At 40.9% G+C, this 25,215-nt stretch overlaps 1 protein-coding gene across 1 annotated transcript in view; it reads left to right on the plus strand.

The window, feature by feature from the left end:
- Positions 1-13,415, plus strand: part of LOC103360973 (protein FAM19A2-like) — a 90,564-nt gene extending 77,149 nt beyond the window's left edge. The window contains exons 3-5 of the mRNA XM_008286925.1: positions 2,570-2,719; positions 8,647-8,771; positions 12,430-13,415. Coding sequence (XP_008285147.1) covers positions 2,570-2,719; positions 8,647-8,771; positions 12,430-12,441 — 287 coding nt within the window. The 3' untranslated portion in view covers positions 12,442-13,415. The remainder of the gene's footprint in view (positions 1-2,569; positions 2,720-8,646; positions 8,772-12,429) is intronic.
- The last annotated feature ends 11,800 nt before the right edge of the window (positions 13,416-25,215 follow it).

Raw genomic sequence — 25,215 nt, forward strand, 5'->3', positions numbered from 1 at the left:
CCAGAGGTGCATAAAGGGGGACTAGTGAGAAGTTCCTACACTGGGCAGAGGTTAAGGTTCTGAGCAGCTGGGCTTTAAACCACCAGACGGGAAACCCACAAGTCTCAAGTATCTCAACCTTTGCAGAAGAAGGCTGGGAGAGTGTTGGGGTGCACACAGCCCCTACCAGCAGAGGTCTACGGATATGGACGGGGTATATGGCTGCGACTAGCATGCCACAGGAGAGCCAACGAGGAAGGCGATGGAGGAAAGCGATGGAGGGCGACGGGATATTCTAGGCCTTTATGAACTAAGGAGCGAGCATGTTTGGGATTTGTTCATGCAGCTAAACTTATTGTGTATTTTTATAGGTAATCAAAGAGAGACATAAGGAGAAGCAATGAAAGAAAGATGGTAAACTGGCTATATTTATTTGTGTGCAAATCTAATAATTCGACACAAAAGCAGCGTTTGAGTGAAAATGGACCGAGGCCCTGTGGAGATCGTAAAAGTACAGCCTAAGTGCATGAACATAGACAAGGTCAAGAGGCCACCACAGTCGGTAAGGCTTGTCCTCTGGAGAGCATTAATGACATAATTTCTCATTATTCCAGCCAGTAAATACAGTGCTGCTCAACATTTGACCAGAGGCGCTTGTGAAACGAAAGTCCACAGAATGTCCAAAATATAATAAGCTTTTTTTTGGTCTGATAACAATATATTTGCGCAGCACAGTTTATGACAATCTCCCCAACGCGTAGCTGTTTCCTGTAGACGAATGGAACTTTCTATCGAATGGCAATCTGCTCAGTAGTTGTTGAGATATCTTTTTGTGTCTCAAAGTGTTGGACCGATGGACAGTCAATCAAACTTTATCTCTATCCTTTGGACTCACTGCTTGTGGAACAAAAAAGGGAAATCAGAAAGAACAATGAGAGAGATGCACACAGTGGGTGAGACATCCGAGTGTGCTTTTCACACAGATATTAATTGGACTGGGCTTTGCGGGATTGCCGCTTTGTCTTTTTCTCATTAACAGAGCAAATTAAGAACTTTTTCAAATCTTGTTAGTTTGCTTAACATATTCATACGGGGTCTTTCAATTCGACTCGCCTCACTTTTAAATACTCTTTAGACAGAGCAGAGCCATTGTTTTCTGCTTTAGTTTTCATTGCCATGCAGTGTGCACCCTTTGTTGTGTCGTGGGCGGGCTCTTTGTAATGGAAATAACAGTAACTTCCAACAACTGTTTGAAAAGCCAAAACACACACATACACACACACACCAGACTTTGACTTTCACAGCCACGCAGCCACATGTTGTGTGTTGGAACTACATGTATGTGCATGTAAATCGTCCACATGCAACAAGCAAAGTCAAGCATGTCTGAACACATGTTCTGCATACAGGTGCACTCATACAAACACAACCACTGCCTACTTGCAAGCAGTGCTACCGACAAGGCGTATTGTTTGTCCTTGACATTTTCATGTATTAGATGAAAGGCTGGTATGAAAGGACCATGTGTTGACATCAGAAATCCTCAAATGTAATGTGATTTCTCTGTTCCCCTCTCTCTCTCTCTCTCCATTAGCTGACTCAACGACTTCTGTGCTTGGGGTGAACTCGTTAATTAACCACATGGCTGCTTGATTGAAATTTGTGTATATAAATTTGCACACAAAGTTTTAGCTACAAAACAAGTGAAGTGTTTTTTTTTTTTTTCTTCCCCACATCTCCCGTTCATTAGCACCACTGCAAATTGGAACACTACAAACGTTATATTCTAACACAGACATTGCCTGTTTTCCTCCCTTTCTGAGTTACTGTTTTACTCCGTGAGTTTTACAAGGACTACAAGAGACATAACATATATTTTCTGTGCATGTCCTCAAAGCGAAATAACAGCAGCGGCTCCGGAGCCATGCAGCAAAAAAAGTGTGACTTCCACATTTTGCTATATTTATGTACGAGTGTCTGAAAGCGATATATATTTTTACATTCGTAATTTTGTTTGTGCACTCACCAGTGTGTAAATAAAGCATCCACAAACATGGATAATTTGATAACTCTAAATGTAAACTGCATCTTTGCACGGCTCATGGCTTTCTGATAATAGCCTTATAATCTGGACTGCACAGCCTTTTTCGCTGCACTTCATTATTCAGGCTGATATCACATCCATGTTGCCATTCTTTGTGTGGAGGGGGTTGTTTTGCTCAGGTTATTTAAGTGCTGGTATTTCTTTGACTCCTCTTACAATGTCATATAGTTTTCAGCTATTTGACACTCGTTATTTGCCTGGTTTGAACACAGGAAGATAACATAACATCCGTAATCTTAATTTCTCCGACATAATTGCAATTGTTGGTTGTTTTTCAACTGTGTAAGCACTGCAGACATTGAAAACATATGAAATGTGGGCAACTGCTCAAAGATCCAGAAACGCACTCATCTGGTATAAAAATCTTTCACTGTCTCCAAGACAACTATTAAACACACACACACACACACACGCACACACACACACACAGAGGCATCACTGAGAGCCTTTCATACTGAAGTCTGTGTTCGTCTCTCTCTTCCACAGTGCATGTGAAGGCTGGCACATGTGAGGTTATTGCTGCCCATCGTTGCTGCAACAAGAACAAGATTGAGGAGAGATCTCAGACTGTCAAATGTTCCTGCTTCCCTGGACAGGTCGCTGGCACCACTCGGGCTATGCCCTCCTGCGTTGATGGTATGTACAACTGCATGTGCGTTTTTGTGTATGTTTTGTACGCATCTGCATATTTCCACTGCCTGATGCAAACCTGGTTGGAGAAGTGTTTTAATGTTTTCATGCTCATCACGCTGTTTCTTTGCATGATAATAGAGTATAGCGTGAGTTAATTTGTTTCAGGCCGAGCACGGAGTCGTGTTTGCATTAATTGATTCTGAAAGAAATATTGTATTGCTGTGTACAATTTAGAGTCTGGTTTACACTCTATTAGCAGCAGTCTGTTTAAGTAGGTCAGATGTGCGTTGCTTGCATTAGCAAGAGCTAAAGTTAAGCAAAACTTTTTTCAGAAGAGGTGTTGACCAAGAAATTCTGTGTGTAGTGAGAAATATAAGAATTGACACACGACTGAAGTAAACTTTGATTTGACAGGGAGGCCACAGATATCAGGACTCTCTTGGTAGGATTTCTGTGTACTGAAGGTCTCACATAGCCAGACAGCGCAGAATGGTCTGGCTGCATCCCATTATCATTCTGCTCAATGGAAAAAAAAAAGCAGTGCTCTAGCTTGTTTGTACTTCTGTAGACCAATCGCAACCCATCGGTTGGAGCTAAGCCAATAGATGCAGCAGCTGTGTGTGCAACTACATGGTGACAGGAGAACTGTCACTAAAATGGCTGATTCATGAATAACTTTGCCCAGTTACCTTGATGCACAATCCAAATCAAAGGTTGTAAACAAAAAACAATAAAATGCCTGCTATCCGAATAAACCACGAAACCTGAACTGTTCTGCAGAGAAAAAATAGTCAGTGCTTCTCATCAAATGACAAAATCAACCTTCTCTCCAAGAAATTAATTTTCGATAAAGACAAAAGCAAATTAAAATCAAATATGCTTTGCAGGAAATATATTTTGCAACCAGATAATCTTGTCTTTCAACATAATACAGACGTGTTATTAATATATCACTAGAAGTGGAAATATAAGTTGTTCCACCTAAATGTTTGTTTTTCAAGTACAGTTTGTACTCATTACATTTTTTTATGGTTTTGTCCTTGATTAATATCAGAAACTAACAGGGCGTTTAAACAGAGACAAGTCCACATTAACTTCAGGCACAATGCGTTTACATTTAACCAAAGCTGTTATCCTCTCCTTAGCTCAACCGAAGGGCTTTTTCTGCCTACACTCCCGTCTAAGGTGTGAGAGTGGAGCATTTTGTACAGCCACTATTCAGCCCATACATCTCCTGCTTACTGAAACAGTTCATGAATGTGACACTTACTTTATCACAAGAAACTCAACACTTCCATTGAATTTAATCCAGCTAATGATTTCTGTGCACCTGAATGTGAGCATTTAATTGGTAAGAAACGTAATTTCTAGGAGACAGGGTTTGAACATTCTAAGAGTGATTCTTAAGAAGCAAAATAGTGAAAATACTCCATGAAGAAGAATTCTCATGTTCCTCTTAGTATCTGGAGCACTCATTACTGTTATGCGAACTAAAAACCTTGCACCTACGTGATGTGCATATAACTGCTTCCTCCCTCTAGTAGCATAAAATAGCTCCCAAAAAGAATCTTGATCGCAAATATTCTAATCTCCAGAAAGTGTTATTTTTCTGGAGCGGCTTTGTTGACGGCATATGAAAGATGATTCTTTAGACCCAGATGTAAGTGGGCTTTTACACATAAATGAGATTTGTTTCGCAGCGGTGCTCGCATTTCTAAGCTAGAAAGTCTACCCATATGCCCATAAAGCAACCGTGGCTACTGTCTGTGCCCACAAAATCAGAATCTGGCAGCCACGACAGCAGTCAAAAGTGGCACTTGATGAAATCACAGGCTGCAGTCTTTGTGGCTCTGTTGTTTTGTTTTTTTTCTTTTGGGTGAGATTTCGTTCAAATATCCTCTCTAACATAAGGGGAAATATTCATTTGTAGTACAGCAGGGCAAAAGAAGAAAAAGGGCAAGAATAATGAAGTACTTTTAACTTAGCAGATGTTAAAGAATCACAAACTATGTACTTAACTCACCACAGAATCACCTCAACAGCTTAACAAACACAGTAAGATTATGTGTAGGTTCCAGGGTAGTTCAAAGATTAACTATCAACCAACAAAGTTCTGTATACTGGAATTTCTGTGCTTAAAATATGACTACCATGTGTGCAAATTCATTAGATAGTATTTTAAAGATGGACTAGCCCCTAGCCCCTTACGAATGACACCCTTGAAGACTGTTTTGGTCTTCATTGGTGTCTTCACCAATAAAGTATTTAGTTAAAGAAAAATTCTGGTTTATTTCAATCTGGCATATTTTCCATGAATGCGGCTACTGAAATGAGGAGTTCCCAAAGAAAGCAAATTTTTATATGCATCATTTCATGTTTGCAGTCTGACCAAAGGTAAACAGAAATTAGCCATCTGGAACGGCTATGTTGTCTACCTGCATAAAGGATCTCAATCCAGGAATGCTTGCCAGTTGACTTCACCGGCACGCTGGTTTGTCCCCATGTGTCGGGCTGACTCTCACTGTGGTCGCACTGTCTTCCACTCAACAGTTAAAACCAGTTGTGGAATACCCATGGACCATCACACGGACAACAGCAGATCATTTCTGTTTGATGGTCGGCCATGTTTGATTGATCTGAGGTGTGTTGATCAGGAGCTAAATCAAAAGGAAGCCAAACCGCAGAGGATGGAGGTAGACGAAGAAAGACAGCAGAACATCATGAAAGACAAAGCATCTCAGGAAACTGGTCTGCTGCCGACTGAGGAGGAAAACTTTGGCTGCAAAGAGTGGGACCCGCTGATGGCAGCTATGGAACTACAAATAATGAATCTGCTGCTTTGACAAACATTGCAATCAAGGTGGCTGTGTTTTCCCTCTCCAAAATCAGGATAAGACCAAGGCCAGTTGAACAAAACGTTCAGCGGTTATCAAAATGAGCTCTCCAGGTGCCTAATTTCTGTGTTTACTTTTGGTTTGACTAAAAAGAAATGGCTAAGATGGTTTATGTAAAAATCGGCTTTCCTGCTGGAGCGCATGCTGAATTGCCCCAATGAATCCCGTTCCCAAGCTGTTTTGTGCAACTCCTCATTACCCCAAATCTTTACAATGATGGTGAAGAGTTTAAAGTTAGCATGACACTTGGAGCCACAATAGCCACATTCACTGGAAATACAGTGCTTTTTAAAAGTATTCAACCCACTTGAAGGTTTTCCCATTTTATTGCTGAATTATATTGAATCACGTTCAATATAATTCAGCTTTTTTCTTGTTTTTTTTCTTTTACAAAAATTTACAAAAAGAGACTCAAAGTGAAAACAGATTGCTACAAAGTAATGCCAGTTAATTAAAAATATAAAAAATTACACAAGTGACTGCAAAAGTATTCACTCCCTTCAAGTCAGTATTTAGTAGATACACCTTTGGCCACAATTACTGCATTGAGCCTGTGTGAACAGTCTGTACCAACCTTGCACATCGAGACACTGCAGCTTTACCCTGTTCCTCTTTTCAAAACTGCCCAGGTTCTTTCAAGCTGCACAATAATCGGGAGTAAACAGCCCTTTTCAAGCCCAGCCATAAATTCTCATCTGAATTGAGGTCTGGACTCTGATTCGGCCACTCCACATCATACACTTAGTCGTCTATTTCTGTCTTGCTTTCGCTGTATGCTTTTGGAAATTGTCTTGCTGGAAAACAAATTTTCTTCTAAGTGGCAGTTCTCTTGTAGACTGCATCAGGTTGTCCTCCAGGATTTCACTGTACTTTGCTGTATTAATTTAACCTATTACAAGCCTTTTTAGGGCCTGCTGCCGAGAAGCAACCTCACATCATGACGCTGCCACCGCCATGCTTCATGGTGTGTTAGTGGTGATGTGCGGTATTTGGCGTCCACCAACTATAGCATCTAGTCTGATCGCCGAAAACCTACATTTTTGTCTCATTAGACCAAAGAACCATCTTCTCGTTGACTTTAGAGTCTCCCCTTCTGGTGAACTCTAGTAGAGATTAAATATTTTCAACAGTGGCTTTCTCTTTGTCATTCTCCCATAACGCTTTGACTGATAAAGAACAGGCAACCACTCTTGTATGCACCGCCTGACCCATGTAAAGCTTGTATTTCTTTCAGATGAGTCATGGGTTTCTTGGTGGCCTTTCTCACTCCAATTGAAACCGAAACTCAAGTGTTAATCGCTCCTTAACGATATCAGTATCTGGAACTCCCAACTAGTCAGTCAGAACTAATGAAGCCTGTTAGATGAGAGGTGAAATGTCTTCAAGGAACTCAAGCAAGTCCAGTTGCTACGATTAAACTACGAGAATCTTTTTTGCCTGGTGACTCAGTTTTTGAGGACGGCCTGCTCAAGGCAGAATTATACATTATGCCATATTTCTTCCATTTCTTAATTATGGATTTAATTGTACTCCAACCGATATTCAGTGACTTGGAAATTTCCTAGAATCTATCCCCTGACTTATGCGTTTCAATAACCTTTTCATGGAGTTGCTTGGAGTACTGATTCACCAGTGACCGAAACTTTAATAAACTGGTGTATTTACAAGTACATGAGACACATTAACTGCACTCACATGATCTCCATCTCACTAGCTGTTTGACTTCTACCATCCATTGACTGCACCAGTGTTGCATTCAGCGAGGCGCAGTGCATCAAGCTAAACTAAACTAGAATTCTCCCATAAGACCTGACAATTACTCAAGTATTCACATGACCTGGAAAGTGACTGTGGCACATTGCATACAGTCACATATTCATTCAGTCAGTTTTTTTCTGATATTTAGTCGTCGTCTTGTTTTTTGATATGTCTGAAGTCATTTTTACTCTGCAACGTTTGCCAAACACACTTCATTAATTACTTTTTTTAATGTAATCTGATGTGATCTATAAACCCTAGAAGATCACAACATTCCCAGATGCCTCATTCATATCTTGCCCCTTTTGAAATGAAAATGTAAACGATCTGTTTTGTGCTGATTAAATTCACATGACTCCAGTGCCGATGAAACCCGCGCGTACAGCAATAATCTGCATTTAAAAATTGCTCTCCAAACAGAACTTAGCTAATTTTTCTTTATTGTTCAAAGATTGCCAAAGTATTTGTACAGTCTTTGAGGAATAAAAATGTATTTGTAAAACCTATTTTAATTTGATGGTGTCTCTGTGATTGTCTATACAGTAAGCCACATGTCTGATCAATTAACTATTTATCGGGATGTGGCAACATCAGATTCCACCCTAATTATGGAAAGATAACCAAAAATGTTTGATGAAAACATCTACTAGATAACAGCTGTGTGACATTTTTTTAATAGTTGATGGCCTTGCATTGAAGCTCACGCTGATCTTTCCTTTGATTTGATTGTACGTTGTTTGCCAGGATCTTTGGGGTCATTCTAATCATGTTGTTGTGAAGGTATCTTCTTGTATGGCCATTTTCCAATTCTGTACAACAAAAGCTGAGTTTCTAAATAGCAGATCTGTGTCGAGTGATGACGAGACTGTAATATTCCTCAAATTATCAATGAAACAAACACAAATATTCTCCACGTCACATTTTCCACGTTTAGTTTAGTTCATTTAACTAGTTTGACCGGTGCTCTCTTAATTACATAATTCGTTGCAGCCTTTTCCACATTATGATTTAATGGTACCCGATTCTAGAATTAGCGCTTCCAACTGTTTATCTAAACGTGCCAAGCTCCCCAATTATTCACATAACCGCGCTGGATACGCACATTGATCTTCTGGAAACTCTTTGTCCGTGTGAAATTTAGATGGAAACATGGCAAAGGAAAGCTGGGTGTCAAAATTCACAAATACATGGTCTGGAGACACATGAATGAAAACACAAACACTGAGTCACGTCTTCGCCAAACTAAATATCTGCCGCCTTCTCTCGCTGTTCCTGCAGCCTCCATTGTAGCCCAGAAGTGGTGGTGTCAGATGCAGCCATGTATGGAAGGTGAGGAGTGCAAAGTTCTGCCAGACCTCACAGGATGGAGCTGCAGCTCAGGCAACAAAGTCAAAACCACAAAGGTTGGTGTGCACACAATCTTTCTTTCTTCAGAATGTCTGTTCCCCCGTCTCCTGCACACACTCGCTCTTATCATCCCTTTACCACATACATGCCTGCACACACTTGGAGTGACCCATTTCCACCTCTATCATGTTAGACTATATCCCTCACTTCCTTTCATACTACTTTCTGTCTTATTTGTCTTCATCCTCTCTCTCTCTCCTCACCCAATATCACACTTTTTTTTTTTTTTGCTTTACCCAATTTTTCTTTCTTTATTTTCTCCACCTTGGATCTAACATCAAACATTCTGGGAAGAAAAATAAGGCCAACAAGAACAAGGCAAATAACGCAGAGACACACATGCACTACACGCATGCGAACGCACGTTGAACAAAAAACAATTCCCTTCCCTCTCGCTTGCCCTGCTTCCCTGCGTCTGACTGGCATGCCATCTGACTCTGTGCAAAAAAAAAAAGAACGCACCACGTTCGATACACTAGAGTGGTAAATGTCCTCAAATAGTTTTTATGCTCTACTTCCTCCATAATACAGCTCGTGTGGTATGTGCATCCGTGTTTTTTTATTTCCTCCGTTTCGTATACTGTCTGTTTGTCTCGGGCTCTCTCTGTGTTTGTGAATAGGTGTGTAGTTGTGCATTATATATATTTCTGCTCAGCCCTCCATCTGCACCTGTTGGCTTCTCTTCAGCGCCTTGACCTGAGCAGGCTCTTAGCTGTCTGTCATAGGAAAAAAATTTGTGTGAGACTCACCTCTTGTCACTGTACGCTTCTGTTTCTAACCTCCATCCTTCTCTCTGCCTTCTCACCTTCCATTATTCATGGCTGGGTGCAGACCTTTGTTTTCTGCCTAAATAATTGATTGAAGGCGTGGTCAGAGGAGAGAGTGCATCTCCTTGGGTAAAAGACAGGGATAAGAAAAGCTTAAGACACATGTGGTTTCCCCTTCTCCTCCCCCGCCCACCCCACTCCCTCTTTCTTTAAAACACTCAGAGACAGTCTCCTGTATACCCAGATGATCAAGAATTCCTTTCTTACTTTTTCCTCTGCTCACCTCTCACCTAGCAAAGTGGATCACGCCTCCCCGAGTTCTTCTTTCCTCCTCAGCAGCCCCTCCTCTTATTCTCACCCTGAAATCCTTTTCTGCTGTGCTGGCCCTAGCTCAAAAGAAGAAGTGAATTTTCCCAATTCAGTCACATCAAAAAGAGACAAAGAGTAGGAAATAAGTGGTCTTGAAGTATGTTTCAGGCATAATTGAAGAGAGAAGCACGTGATTGGATATGAAGGTGATGCGGTTTCTGAATATGTGAATGTCATTCGAAAGTTGCTTCGTATAACTGATGTCATGCATTTAGTTTTATTAGCCCCAAAGTGCGCGTTTAAAATTTCCTGAGCATGATCAAAGCAAACCGGTTTCAGCCAGGCATCGCTTTATCATTGACTCTGTCGTAGTTTAAAAGAGCACAAATATTTGCTGTCTCTTGCATTCAGGTCTTTGATCAATGATCTGTGTGCGCTTGTGTGTTTGTGTGTCTCTTTTTATGTGTGCGTGTGTTGACACTATTTGAGAGAGTTAGCTGACGTGTGTGCCTGATGATGAAAAGAGGGATTTTTTTTTTCTCCTCTGGTGTTGTACGCTGAGGTCAAGATGCGCAGGCATCCAGATCAATAGCATCGAACGTTCTCTTATAGTCCCATTAAGACCCGCTCGTAAATTGAAATTGACGATGGAGTGAGAGAGAAAGAGGATGAGGGAGAGAGAGAGAGAGAGAGAGAGATGGGGAGCAGCAGAGAGGAGGAAAGAGGCAGGTGGAGATGGATGAGACAGAAACAATAACAAGTGGAAAGTGGAGAGGAAAGGCTGAAGGCAGAGGTGATGGGGGATAAAAGAATAAAGAAAACACTTGAAAACAAGCATACTGGAACTGGTCAGCTGACAAGGAGCAGGCGAGAACACAGAAAGGATTTGGCGCTCTCGATCCTTCCCTCCATCCTTGGCTGGAACCAGAGGAAAGGAGGAGAGGAGGAGGGCAGAGGGAGGAGAGGAGGAGGGGATAGAAGACAGCTCGATCAATGCCAAATAATATCGTATGGATGAGTAGACAGACATGGCCGGGCTGCCAAGCCACTGAGCTGTCATAGACTGCAATGCAAGTGTGTGCGCGTTTGTGTAGATGCACAAATAGACATACACACAAACAAATGACAAGGTGTCAGTCGTGCATGACAATTTCACTTCCTATAGCTAGCTTACGACAAACCTCTTTAGGCAAGAAGGTCTGTAGGCACTTCTCTCTTTGATTGCATTGATGGAAACGATGGGAACTGTTAATCAAGATCTGTCAAACATTGTGTGTAGATTTAATTAAAGGCAGCTTCTAGACTATGAAAGAATAAAAAATACAAATAAATCAAGATCAAACAACTGCAGTGATTCTTTTCATAATTTACTCTTGGGTGAGTCATGAAAAGTATGTAAAATGTGTGAGTGAAGGGGACATCTGCCTCGTGGCCATATGAGCAGCCACTAGTGTCGACAGCTAAAGCTGTTGAAATAAGCAGTGGAAAATGTACCACTCATGGGCCTAAAAAAGCCCGTAGATATGACACTCAAGCACTTCTTGTGTGCTTTGTAAATTGAGATCTAACTACCTAAATCCGCCCTTTAATTGGGCACAGAAACTGCCACCTACAGGCATATTTAAACAGGCGAGGGGATGAACACCTAAAGGGACTTTGACTTTGCACCTTAAAGCGTAACAGGCACAGAGATGCAGTGGTGTGCGTGCATAGTGAACTGGCGTGACAGCAAACGCCTGCAGACTCTTTGATCAGGCGCAGGAGTAGATGCCCGAAGGCAATGGGAATGGGCCCAGGAAGGGTGGCCCGGAGCCATCAAGAGCAGATACAGTAGAACAATTTCAGCTGCCAGCTGGGAGGAAATGCTGCTCTGAGCTCTCTCGGTGATGGCTGGCCTTCACACTTTGTTAGCTGGCACCTGGGTCGCAGAAAAGAGCGACTCCCTCAAGAGGAAATACAGGAGGGACAGCATGTGTTGGGTCTAAGAGGGGAAGCTGCTGGGAAACACAATGAGGGAGAGAGGCATGCAGGAAACAGTCATCGAGAGTCTGGTCTATTATATGCCCGAGTACTGGCAGTTATACAGCAAATTGTGTCTGTTTGGTCGTTGGCTGGGAGAAAATGTCTCCTAATAGCTTGAAATAAACCAAAAATGAGTGTATGGGCAAAGAAAATGGAAAGATGGATAGACGAGATAAAGAGACCATGTGATTAGAGCAGCCGTCTCGACAAATAGACGAAATGACATGGCAGCGGGCCAGGTGCTGCGAGTGAGGTACTGTGGGCCGGCTGCCATGATTCAAACTGTGTCTTGTTTAGTCTCTTGCCAAAAGAGACACCGAGCGTGCTAGCCACGTTGTCAGGGCTCTACCACGAAGAATCCTTTCCCATTATTTCCAAATAGCAGCCAGCACTGCACAGCATTGCATTATTTAAACCTCTCCATTGACATGTACTACCAGCACTTGCTCCATACTCTTTTCTGTGACCTTTACTGTTTCAGGCTATTTCCCAACTTTTTTTTTTAGCTTTTTTTTCTTAGTGAGTTTTGACCCTCTCCTTCTCTCTCCCTCTTCAGGTGACTCGATAGTCCTGCCCATCTCAAGACACGCAGAAAGAAATGGCGGTGGAAGTACTTACACAGCACAATGGACCTATCAAGTTGTGAGGAAATGTACTCAGATGGACTTCTGTGAGGAACCAGTAATCGTTTCATTTTTCTGAAGATATCCAAGAAATGGTGGCTAAAAAAGAGACAGGACTCTAACGCTGCTTGCCATCACCTTAAACACAGCTGAGTGTCTTTGGTCCTTTACTGCAGAGGACTGCATCCCCCCCTCCTCCTCCTAAACCTTTACCGCTACTACAAACAACAACAAAGTGAACTATGACCTAAACAGCACTCGATTAGATGACAAAAAAACAAACAAAAAAAACCCAACAACTTCTTTACAACAATCTATATTCTTCATCTCTCTTCTATGGCTGAGTTGTGTTTGATATGCATACTGGGAATAATGGGCGCTCTGGATTTTAGACAGCTACCCTGTATTACAAACATCACTACAAAAAAAAGAGGGAGTGGATCCAGAATGCTTGCCTCATGTAGTCTGGATGACACGTTTAAATTTACCTGTGCCACATACGACACACTTAATGCTGTCAAAATGTTCCTCAGACCCGAAACTGAACCTTTTATTTTATCGGATTTCACCTCCATAAGAGTATTTTACCTTAAATAGTTTGTGGCTTACCACATGCCATTTTTTAAAATGCAGAGACAGTTTGTCAATCTTCTCTTTGCTTTTTTGTTTTTGTTTTGTTTTTTTTGACAAAGGACAAAAATCCTTTCAGGGGTTGAGGTTAGACTAATACCAAGTAGATGTTATGGTATATTGAAACATGTAAACGTGTAAAAAATGGTCCATGGAATCAACGGGGCTAAAAATACATTGATGCTCTAATGGTTTTAATATCTGTGTTTTTAAACGCCTGTTAACCGCTATTGAGTACATGTGTCAGTATTATATGAAATGAATAAAACCTTTCAAAAGAAAAGAGAAACCGCTTCGCTTCAGTCTTACAGAGTGAGTTTGGAAAGATTTCATTTTTTCAAATCTGGTGTAAACCACACATTGTAGCCTATACTGTGAACACAAATAATACCAAGTGAACACAGTGAATGTGTGGAGCTGTTGGCACTTTCGATAACACAAGTGTAAATTAATTTCCTTAGAAATCCCAAGTAAAGTGTAGTAAACCATTCCTTACAATAATTGATTGTAAACCACTGGTGTTAATTGGGTTGGCTCCAAGTGATGTCATCAATAACTGAAAACTAACTTGCTGGCAAATTAAACATTCATTTCTATGTGTTTATTTCCTGCTGCAAACAAAAACCTCTTTCCAACTGTTTCGTCAAAGACAGAATATAGAATACCTCCTTCCCTCGGGTGTCGCCTGAGATGTATGACTGACTAATCAGCTGGTTACCATTTAGAGAATACCATTTGCTGACTTCTGTTGGTATTTCAGCGAGGTCTATTCCAGAAATCTGTGCATTTCAACTGGATTTTAACCACAGAAATCCTCCAAGTAAGTGAGACAGATAAATGGCAGCAAACTGAGCTGGTAAGCAAGATTTAGCGCAGGATGCTGTGTGTCTATTTTCTGGCATTTTGCAGAGCTTCACCAACAGGTGAGTTTATCCACCCGGATTAACAGTTGGCAGTGATGCTGTGTTTTTCACCTACTGTACACACATTTTTACTGATGCCACTGAACCCTGGGGCTGTTAATGATAAATAGCTAGTCAGCGTATCCTTCTTCCTCAGCTTTAAGAAGAATACACGTCTTGTTTCACATATGTTGAAAAGATTTGGTATGTGGCATGTAAGCCAGTCTAATATCCGACGAGTGCTGATTTTCTGTCAACATTAACAACGTTTTTTCTCCAGTAACATAACACGGCAGCGCTGTTCTGCTGTCTGCTCAGTTTGGGCTGTTTTAAAGCTCATCTGCCTCAAATGCTCAGTTCACGACCACCAGATTTGTCTCTTATCTACAAAGTTACAGTGCGTACATTGCCATAGCAACCTCACGGCACCTATATTTGCTGTTGGTCTGAGGATTCATGTTGTTATTTAGATGGCGTTCAATAGAATCAATCCTGGTGGGTGGAATTCCAAAAAAAGTCAGACTGAATGGATATTTGATATTAAGTGTACAAAGTGAGCTGTTTACAGATAAGTTTACATCAAGCACGGTGTTTAAGGTGCTTTGATTCCTTGCACTTCTTTCCTTTTTTTAAAATTCTCTTACTCTGAAAGACAAAAAACCCCAAAAAAACACTTAAACGATAAATATGGTTCAAACTAAAGCCAGAAGAAGTTTCTATTTCAGACACAAATCCTTTGCTTTCAAACTTTGGGACTTTTGCTCGGTCTCTTATGAAAATGATACCTCAGAGCACCTCATTAACGTTTGTGATTAAAATTAATTCATTTCACTATACTGTAATCCAGGCAGCTGTAAAACCAAAAGGTTGGTCTCAGCACATAGCTTAGTTAAACCTTTAAGAAATCCTTACCAAAACTGTTTGTATCTGTGTCTCCTCAAAAGCAAATACAGGTTAGAATTAAAAAAAAAAAAAAAAAAAAAAAAGCTTAAAGACCAGGACTGAGACACCCCTGTGAGCTTTTCAACTTGGTCACAATACATGAAATAAATATGGGTCCTTGTCAGAACAAATTTCCTCACATCCAGCGCAGAGAAGTCTGATGCAAATATTATAACAGCAACACAGTTTTTAGCCACAGCACAATGGATCACAGTGAAATGATCACAGGAACATGACTGGTGCCTACTTTTAAGTGAGTCGAGTGCACCTACTCTACTGTCTATATGCTCTCCGCCAGGTTATGCGTGGGCGTACTTCCTGCGCTTGTTTCCCCGTTTCTCATTCTTTCTTCCCGTGTACGCCATCAAGCTTGACGAGAAATTCTACTCAGTCAGGAGAGTCAAGTGCTGTCATATCAAGCATTACAGTAACATGAGGTTGATGTAGGTTTAAATATAGAGCAGTTTACAGAAAGTACAGTGTGCTCTGGAATGATGGAGCGTTTGCTGTACTATAAGCATGCAACTACCAGATACAGATGTTGATGTTGAGCCTCCTCTGCTGCCAACCTGATGATCTAACTACTTTTTTGTATTGATCCTGATTTTACTCATTTGAACTGCTTTTAGGGTTCTCCGGCTTCCTCCAGCACAGTCCAAAAACATCCATCCATCCATTATCTATACACCGCTTAATCCTCACTAGGGTCGCAGGGGGGCTGGAGTCTATCCCAGCTGACTCAGGGTGAAGGCAGGGGACACCCTGGACAGGTTACCAGTCTATCACAGGGCTACACTTAGAGACAGACAACCAAGCACACTCACATTCACACCTACGGACAATTTAGAATCACCAATTAACCTCAACATGTTTTTGGACTGTGGGAGGAAGCCGGAGAACCCGGAGAGAACTCACGCTGCACGGGGAGAACATGCAAACTCCACACAGAACGATCCCGGGTGTCCCCACCGGGACGCGAACCAGCGACCTACTAGCTGTGAGGCAATGGTGCTAACCACCGCTCCACCTTGCCGCTCCATCCAAAAACCTGTTGTGATTCTAAATTGTCCATAGGTGTGAATGTGAGTGTGCTTGGTTGTCTGTCTCCCTGCAACCCTAGTGAGGATTAAGTGGTGTATAGATGGATAAGTTTGCTTTTATAGTTCAACCTCTTTTTATTCCCACCAATATGCTCAGTCTTTGGCTAAGTTGTTCATGTTGGGGTCTGAACACGTGGTCTGTTGTAATCATTAAACTCAGAAAACAAAAAACGCTTTGCTGGGTCACTGACAGATTTCATATTGTATACAATATGGAGAATGAACATTGCAAAGAGGAAGATACCTCACTCCTCTATCCCCCAAAGAACAATAAGAATGTCAGCTTTTCTATGTCATGACAGTGAACGCAAACTCTTTTCCTATTTGCTCATCTTAAACAGGTTGTAAGTTTAAACCGTATTGTACAGTTTTAATACTATTTAAAAGTCCTACAGTCTTTATACAACAAGTCTTCCTGTAGAGATGAGACTAAGACATCCCCTTAGAAGGACCTGTAGCTGATGTTACAGTCCATTAGTTGACCAAATCCAAACCTGACAGCAGCTGAGATCTCGATATTTAACTCTTGTTATACATGAGGCACATCTCACATTACTATAAGCCGCAGTCAACCTGTAACTCGGAGCACTTTCTCGAAAAATGATTATACATATAAGCGACTGAGGATTGACATAAAAAAAACAACCATAGGAGCAAAAAACTGATTTTACTTTTTACTTTATGCTCCCTCTTTGCACTTTTCCATGTTTTTGTGCTTGGTTCATTCCGTCCTCTCTCCCTCTGTACTCTGCAGTGCTACTCTGGAGCTGATTTGCACCTGTGAAGTGTTTATATTCTGTTTTTTGTTGTCTGTTTGTCTCTGCTATCTTTTGCTCTCTCCTCTTTAGCCTCGCTCTAGCTGGTCGAGGCAGATGGTCCCCCGCCTTCACTTTGCTGGTGGTATTTCCTGTTAAAAGGGAGCTCATCCTCATCACTGTTGCCAATATGCTGCTCACAGGGAACCTTTGGATTTGTTGGGGGGGGTTTTTTTCATATATAATTTTCTAATTTTTATTACTATCATTATTATTAGCATCATTTGGTACATTCTACAATACTGTAGGCTCTTAGCATTGACATTTAGGCCAGTCAGGTATTTATAGAGTCTTAACCTTCACATTTAAACTTGTTGGGTACATTTATAACATCAATCTTATGGACAGAATTGTGGCTATTACTGTTGTTTTGAATGTTCGATAAAAACATGGGGGACTCGACTTGAATGATGATAGAAGTGAAACAAGGAGGATCAGTCGGAGGAAGCTGCAAACAGAATGTTGGGTTTGAGGAAGGATATCTATCTTTTCTCTCAAATACACACACACACAAGCAAAATCTGTGTTGTGTTGCATTAAAGCTGCCTTTCTCTAAAACTCTTTTCTGATTTGGCTAATCTCCCAGTGGATCCTCTCAGGGGCCTTCTACTGAGTCTTAGTCACTCCATGTGTGTGTGTGTGTGTGTTGGTGTGTGTGTTCGCGTGAGTATACGTATGTGTTTCATGGCCTGGGTTCTCTCTGAGCCTCAACGCGTCGTTAGTGCATGTCATTAAAAGATTACAGAGAATAAACCCACATAAAGATTCTCACATATACACACACACGGGAGGCAAGAGAGAGGAAGTGAGTGCGGAACAGGCGGCTATAATTACAGAGAGAGAAAAAATGTGTTGAAGGGTTTTGACATCAGGATATGACAGCTTCAATTTTTGAGTATTCTTGTTAACTGCTCGCAAGGTATTTCTCAAGCTGTGTGTGAATCCAATCAAGAGGCAACCATGTGAGGCTTGTTGAAATTCTTCCACAGCACCTCTAATACCACCACGCTCTCTCACTACATAGTTACAGAAAATATTTAACACCGCCGCTGAAGCGAGGTATCAGGTGTGGCTCTAACAACCTCCTCATAGCCGTCTGACAATTCTGATCATCGGCCGCTGCTGCTGCTGCTGCTGCAAAGCATTAATCTCGTCATCTGTGACTATCCTCCAAAATATCCAGACGACGCTGAGATTAGTCAGTGTGCTTTCTGGTTAGCGGTGGCGATGAAATGGTCGCTGTTAACAACAGATGCCAGAGCAGATGCTACAGTCAGCTGAACGATGAGATAAGCTTCCCTTCGCTGGTACATCAGTGCAAGGACGGTGATTAGAGGAAGGTGACGTATCCAGGGTTCAATGACATTCATATACATACTGAACTATGCCTGTGTTTTTCCATATTAACCAGCTCGCTGAGATTGTTTTGACAGCCAATGTCAGTCTCTCCCAGCAAATTGAGTAGCTGGAGCACAAATTAAAAATTGTTTTGTTGTTGTTTTAAACCTAAATTTGTCATTTCGGTGCTCCAAATGTGGAACAACACGCAGCATTTAGGGTCACTCATCATTTATATATTCTTTACACTCCTGCAAACATATTTTTTTCTTCATGCAACTGACATGTGAATCTGCAGCCGGCTGGTTTCTTCTGCACAAACAAGTTGAATCAGCGTGTTGCGAAGACAAACCCAGAACGTGCAATCTCCAAATCGAAAAGCAACACTCGCCCCAGAGATCTGAACCTCTGGCTTTGAGGCAACAGTACTAATTACTGCATCACCGTGCCGCCCTGGTTCGAACATATACTGCTGAATAACTTTAAAAATGCAACTTGGGGGGGACGCATAGAGAGAGAGGAGGAGACTTCTTAGATCTGCATATTCTAAAGGAGCCATTTTAAGCCAGAAGGGGATTATTTTTAAGGAAAGAAATTTATAAAAGCGTAACTTTGATAAACAGAGAAGAGTTTTTAGGGGTTAAATCGATGACTAAAGAGGCATTTTAATATATCAATGCTGCCTTCCCCTTCTACTCGACGTTACAATGTCCACCTACTGATTCCCCCTGAGATTAACTCAGCCGAGGAAATCTTGGTTGACAGAAAGTCATTGCCAGATTAATTGAGTACACTATGCCTTCTAGCCTTAGCCTAAATTAATAATAAATAAACATAAAAAGCTCATATTTACAGCATGTTAAACATTGTTACTCGAGTTATTTCTGAAATCACACCAGATTTCAAGCCTGCCTGTCTATTTTCCTATGATTTGGGAAAATATCAATTTGTGATCCCAACACAAAAGCAATCAAGAAGGAATATGATCCAAAAGTTAACCTACAATTTTTAGATAAGATTCAGGATTGGTTTGTTGGGCTGTAATTTGCAAACTGTTGATTGCAAAATTCCCACTCAATTTTTTGGCCTTCAGGTTCATTGGGAACTGTAGCTGCCGACAAAAAAGAAAAATGACAAAAACAAACTGTACTTTAAAAAAAAAAAAACGATTATTGTGTTATCTAATATATCATTCTTAATAATTGCAGCAATTATTGTTTAAAAAAATCTGCTTCCGTTGGAAACAATTAAAAAGACAGGTGTGTCATTTAGTAAACGAAAATATGGTAATAACGTGACACGCTTGACAAACATGAATATGCAGCGATTTATCTGAAGTGTAATGCATCATGTGTCAACCGTTTTGCATAACAGCACAGTTCCAGTTGACACATGATGAGAAAATGAACTCGTGCATCTCCTAATTATGCCCTGGTGAAACATAAATCACTCTTTCTCAAACAGTAAGGAAGTTTCTGTTTCATTATTTTCAATACAGCTGAACCAAATAAAGCATTTAATTCTTGACACTGATGTTAAAGACAGGGAGGGAGGCATTTTCCAGGCATCATCAGGAAAATAAATGTTGACTAGGGCCTGACAGATGATCTGCCTTGCACTATCAGATTTTTAGCATTTTTCTTATTATCAGTATCATTACTTTCTACAAATCAATTCCTGATAAATAATTTATTTCAAAAAAGTGCTACTCCAGTTGGTTAGCACTGTTGCCTCGCAGCAAAAAGGTTGCCGGGATCTTCTGCGTGGAGTTTGCATGTTCTCCCCGTGCAGCGTGGGTTCTCTCCGGGTTCTCCGGCTTCCTCCCACACAGTCCAAAAACATGTTGAGGTTAATTGGTGATTCTAAATTGTCCATAGGTGTGAATGTGAGTGTGCTTGGTTGTCTGTCTCTAAGTGTAGCCCTGTGATAGACTGGTGACCTGTCCAGGGTGTCCCCTGCCTTCGCCCTAAGTCAGCTGGGATAGACTCCAGCCTCCCCGCGACCCTAGTGAGGATTAAGCGATGTATAGATAATGGATGGATGGAAAGTGCTACTCTGGCTTTCCTCTCTGTAGCCACCACTCTGTGGTCTCAAGCAAAGTCCTGTTCACAGGACTATCTAACCGGTCACATGTGCCAAGTAATAGCAAATCAACACTGAAAGATAGTTCAATTTTAATTAAAAATAAAGAACATATAAATAGACAGGGCAGTTAAATGAACTTTGTGAGTCAGTGTTATTTTAACCCTATTCAGGACTTTCATGTTGCCATACATAGAAGGTCTTTTGGGGTCCATTGGACCCCAAGAAAGAATATGCGCTAAATATTTGTTGGTATTCATTATAGACTTTTATCCTATGTTAAATACATTTTCTGATAAAGTGATGTATTTTTGGTTCCAAAGGCATGACAAATGTCCCTCTTTTTGTATTAAAAAAAAATAAAAATCTTCAGAAATAATTAAAAAAAAAAAAAAGATACCTGTCACCTAAACCAAATGGCCTGGAGTCTAAAAGACCCCAAAAATTAGAACTGGACAGAAGAATTCTAATTGATATCAGTGTTGACTCTGACAAAGACATATTGGTTGAACCTTAAAATACTGACTTTTTAACTTGACTAATATTGCACGTTTAAAGTGCCGCTGCTCATCGTGTGGGAAGGGCCATCAAATTCTGATGTTTTATATACAAAGGGATCAATAAAATTCTATTCTATTCTATTCTATTCTATAAAAAATAGAACTAACATGCTGGGGAGACATGGTTACCACGTAACTGCTATTTATCAAACAGATTTGTCAAATGCTCGTAACCATTTGTAAAACAAACAGTGGATCCAATTTTGCTCTTCTTAGAATAAACTGTTAAGCTGTCCATTTGATTTTGTTGATTGAACTTGAAACTTGCATCAGAGAGAGTATTTAATGGTTACAACTGACAAAACAAAACATTGCTCACTAGAGTCAGAAAGCAAACCAGAGAAAATTCAGATAATGTTTTCATCAAGAAGTTTTTGATTAGGTTCCCAGAAATGCTTCTAAAGGCAGGAAAGCTTTCTCTGAAGATCTTTAGTTATAACATTGTTAGACTATTATGTTATTTTTTTAAAGCTATTTCTGAATGTTGAGGATCTCCTTCCTCTGTTAAGATGAATTTTATAATATTACCTCAACAGCATCACCAAAACAATCTCAGAATATTGCAGGCAAAATGTTCTGCCTTTATGAATACATCACATTACAGGAATGTTTTATGAAAAGCCTTTAATGTAAAGTCTTGATTAACCATGAAAATATGTGACATAATCCGTGGCCATGACAGCATCCTGAATACATCCTCTGAACGTTGGTTATGTATTAATTAACTTTTAACCTTATAGGAACATTATTTGAAATGATCATCATCCTTAATTTTTTATTTATTTATTTTTTTAAATCTAAAGCTCTTAGAACATGTTTTTAACAAGTGTTTTAAATACCAGATTGGTTCATGTTTTTAGCCATTACAAGCCTCTATGCTATGCTGCATGTGTCTTTCCTTTTGTGAGTATACACATATTGGGTTTATGCGTAGGACTCCATAGGTTATAGAAAGCAGTGTTGTAAAAATTCTGATAACTGGGTTTCTTTGAGCAGCAGCAACGTTCAATAATTCATGTGGGTGTCTAAGGTATGTACACAACTTAACACTCTTAAGTCACGGAAGTGTCCGACAAACCTATACGCCTTGTGTCCTAAAAACAACTAAAGCCAAACATCTTCCATACTCGCTATAATTCAACCCAACACCCAGTTTGTTTGCGGCGCAGGCGTGCAATCTGACTCTGACATTCGGATAAAGACACGAGAAGATGGCGAGGAGAGAAAGAGGAAAGTAGAAAGACAGACATAATGGAGGGGGAGTTCTGTGATGCTAGTGCGAAGTGATGGCCTAAAAATAATATGGCTTCTGTCGTGAGACTTGGAGAACAGAGCAGATCTGAGCAGGTTACAGATGAACTCAATAGATCAGCCTGACATATAATTCAACTGAGTGCATGTGTGTGTGTGTGTGTGTGTGTGTCTTTTTGTGTGCAAGGTGGATGGCATGCGAGAAAGAAAGAGTATGTGTGGGACTGATAAGCGGCACAAGCCCAAGGGGTTCTTTACATGGCGGTCTCAACCTGTCATTTTCCTCAAACACACTTCCCGATATGCTCACTCACACACATACAGAAAGCAGATAACCCCAACCCCGACTGTGTCATTCATGGCATGGGACGCATTAAAGAAGGTGTGAGCTTCCCTTTCTATTCCCTGCGAGTCGCTCCCGAATGAGCGTTAAATATGAGTCACAGTGATTAAGGCTGCACTGATGACTCACACCGATAAGATGACCTCTTGTCTGCTTGCTGCATAAAATGTGTGCGTCTGCTTATCTGTATGTGTGGCCTTGTGGTATTCATTTCCGTGACATCTAGACTAACTAGCAGGCTGCTGATACACAGTCTGTCCACAGCCACAAAAAAAACATAAGCCTCGCAAACCCACGCATTTCATTTATCGCGGCCGGTTGAGGCTCAAGAAGCATTTCCAAGTGACAGCTAGCTGTCACCTGTACAGTGCGGCAGATGGCTGAACCCCTAACCTGCAGAGAGCACCTCTCAGCGGGTGCCATTAGCGGTGATTGTTGCAGAAATGTCTCACAAATTATCCACCAAAGTTATTTTTTTCGGATTATTTTGAGATGAGAAGTAGGCCACGCAGCTGGTGAAGCAACTGTTTGCCAGTTAAAATATACGTGTTGCTCACAAAAAGTTGATTGGATGGCACGGCTCCTGCACCTGCAGAGTTCAACCACTCAATGCATTTCAGAGGAATCTCTTTTCATGAACACAGACAGCAAAGTCACTGTTCTGTACAACCTGATTTTATCTCTCGTCTCTATGCAGCGTCGATAATGATCGCCTCCTCTTACAGGCGGACGTGTCGGAACCTTTCATATCTTGATGTGAAATTCAGTCCCGAGGCCTTTTCAATGAGCGAGCATGTATACTTGAACAGAGCATTGTCAATTTCACCCATTAATTAAAAGCGCTCATTGTTTGGGAAGCGGTGTCTGGTTGAAGTCTTTTTATTTAAAACTCAAGTGTTGAGCAGATCAATTTACTGCAAACTGACCTTCTCTCTTCTGTCTTCATCACAGTTGAAGGACTCACGCTTGGTTTCAAAATGTCATCTGACAATACAGTCCCTCTGAACAGGTGACTGATTCGTGGCAGATTAAAAGGAGCAGATAACTTAATTTCTCGCTGATGCCGTGGCTGTTATTTGTAAAGCGGCAAACACGGTAAGAGAGAAAAATGACACCTACCTTTCTAACCTGCATTTACAAAAACAGTTCGTCAGGGAAAACTAAATACCTCAAAGTCCACAAGACAAAGTGTGGATTTTTCGGTCATAGTTTCAAGCACATTTCTGCAGGTGCCTTCCCAGAACCTGTCGAACATCTTGCCCTCAGGATAGCTCAGAAGTAACGTAGTGTATGCCCTGCTGGCTGTTGGTAAGCTTCTGTGCTACATTATGATGTTACCACGATGGTGGACTTAACAGAGAAGGATTATTGGCAATGCTACAAACCTTTGATAGATTTTGCTTTTGAGATATTGCTCAGAAAATATCTAAACCATTATTTATCCAGTGTTGAAAGAAGATCCTTTACTTTGGTAAAAGTACCATTACAGCAACGTCAGAATACTCCATTCCAAACAAAAGTCCTCAACAAAAAAAATGCTTTCTTACAGAAGTTAAATTTCTACACCACTAAACTGCATTCGTCATCGTGCCACATGGGAGGTTGGAGAGGAGGCGGTTGCAAAAGTCCACCACAGGATGTTTACACAGGTCACTTGTGTTTGTGTATCACCGTTACTTTCAGATTTTGGTTTTGTTTTCACTCACTGTTTAATTAGGTTTTGGCACAAAAACTACTTGCCTAGGTTTACGGAAAAAAAAAAAAATGGTTTGAGTTCAAAATCGACCCTTTCACAACACGTTTGATGCTTGACTTCGGTTTTCTCAGTTACGAGGGTGAGGAGTTCTGCTGAATCTAAAACATGACTGGTTGGCTAAAAAGGAGTACAATTGAAAAGCTATACAAAGAGTCACAAATAAACATTTGTTAGAAACGTATTTGAGATACTTCACAAGCAAATGTAATCAGGCAGAGTATGATAACTGAGAATGTAGTTTAGTTATACAGGATTGAATTATTGTGTGACAGGGCTGCTCTGAGTGATATACCATAATGACAACATTTGATTATTGATACTGAAGCATCAGTGTGTCAGCAGCGTCGTAGTTTTTACAGCAGGTTAGAAAGAGTTTCATAACTCAAGAAGTCTTGAGAAATGCCACCCATTTATCTGTTCTGAAAGTGTTTTCACTCCTTTGCTCACAGCCATCCAACACCTTAACTTTCCAGGTTCTCCTCATTCCAACAGCAGCAGTTGGGGGAGTGGCAGAAACGCTCCACCGTTACCATCCGTGTTTACTTCTGCAAACACTGCTCGCTGCATGTGACGTTGTTGGGTTGTCTGATGTTCACACAGCAGATCACATACAAGTCGCATGTAATTGGAAATGTGAACAAATTTGCAAAAAAATCTGAATTGAGCATTAAGTCCTGCAGTCTGAACGTAATAATAATAATAATAATTGATCAGATTTATATAGTGCTTTTCTGGACACTCAAAGACGCTTTACTCTGTCAATTATTCATTCACACACATTCATTCCGGTGGTGGTAGCTACGACTGTAGCCACAGCTGCCCTGGGGCAGACTGACAGAGGCGTGGCTGCCATTCTGCACCTACGGCCCCTCCGACCACCACCTCAAGCAATCCATTCATACGCATTCAGGCAAGGTGGGTTAAGTGTCTTGCCTAAGGACACAAAGACCATGAAACAGGGCGGAATCGAACCGCCGACCTTCCGACTCGCTTTACCACC

Source organism: Stegastes partitus, unplaced genomic scaffold (genome assembly GCF_000690725.1).
Source record: "Stegastes partitus isolate 25-593 unplaced genomic scaffold, Stegastes_partitus-1.0.2 Scaffold476, whole genome shotgun sequence".
Classification (NCBI taxonomy): Eukaryota; Metazoa; Chordata; class Actinopteri; family Pomacentridae; genus Stegastes; species Stegastes partitus.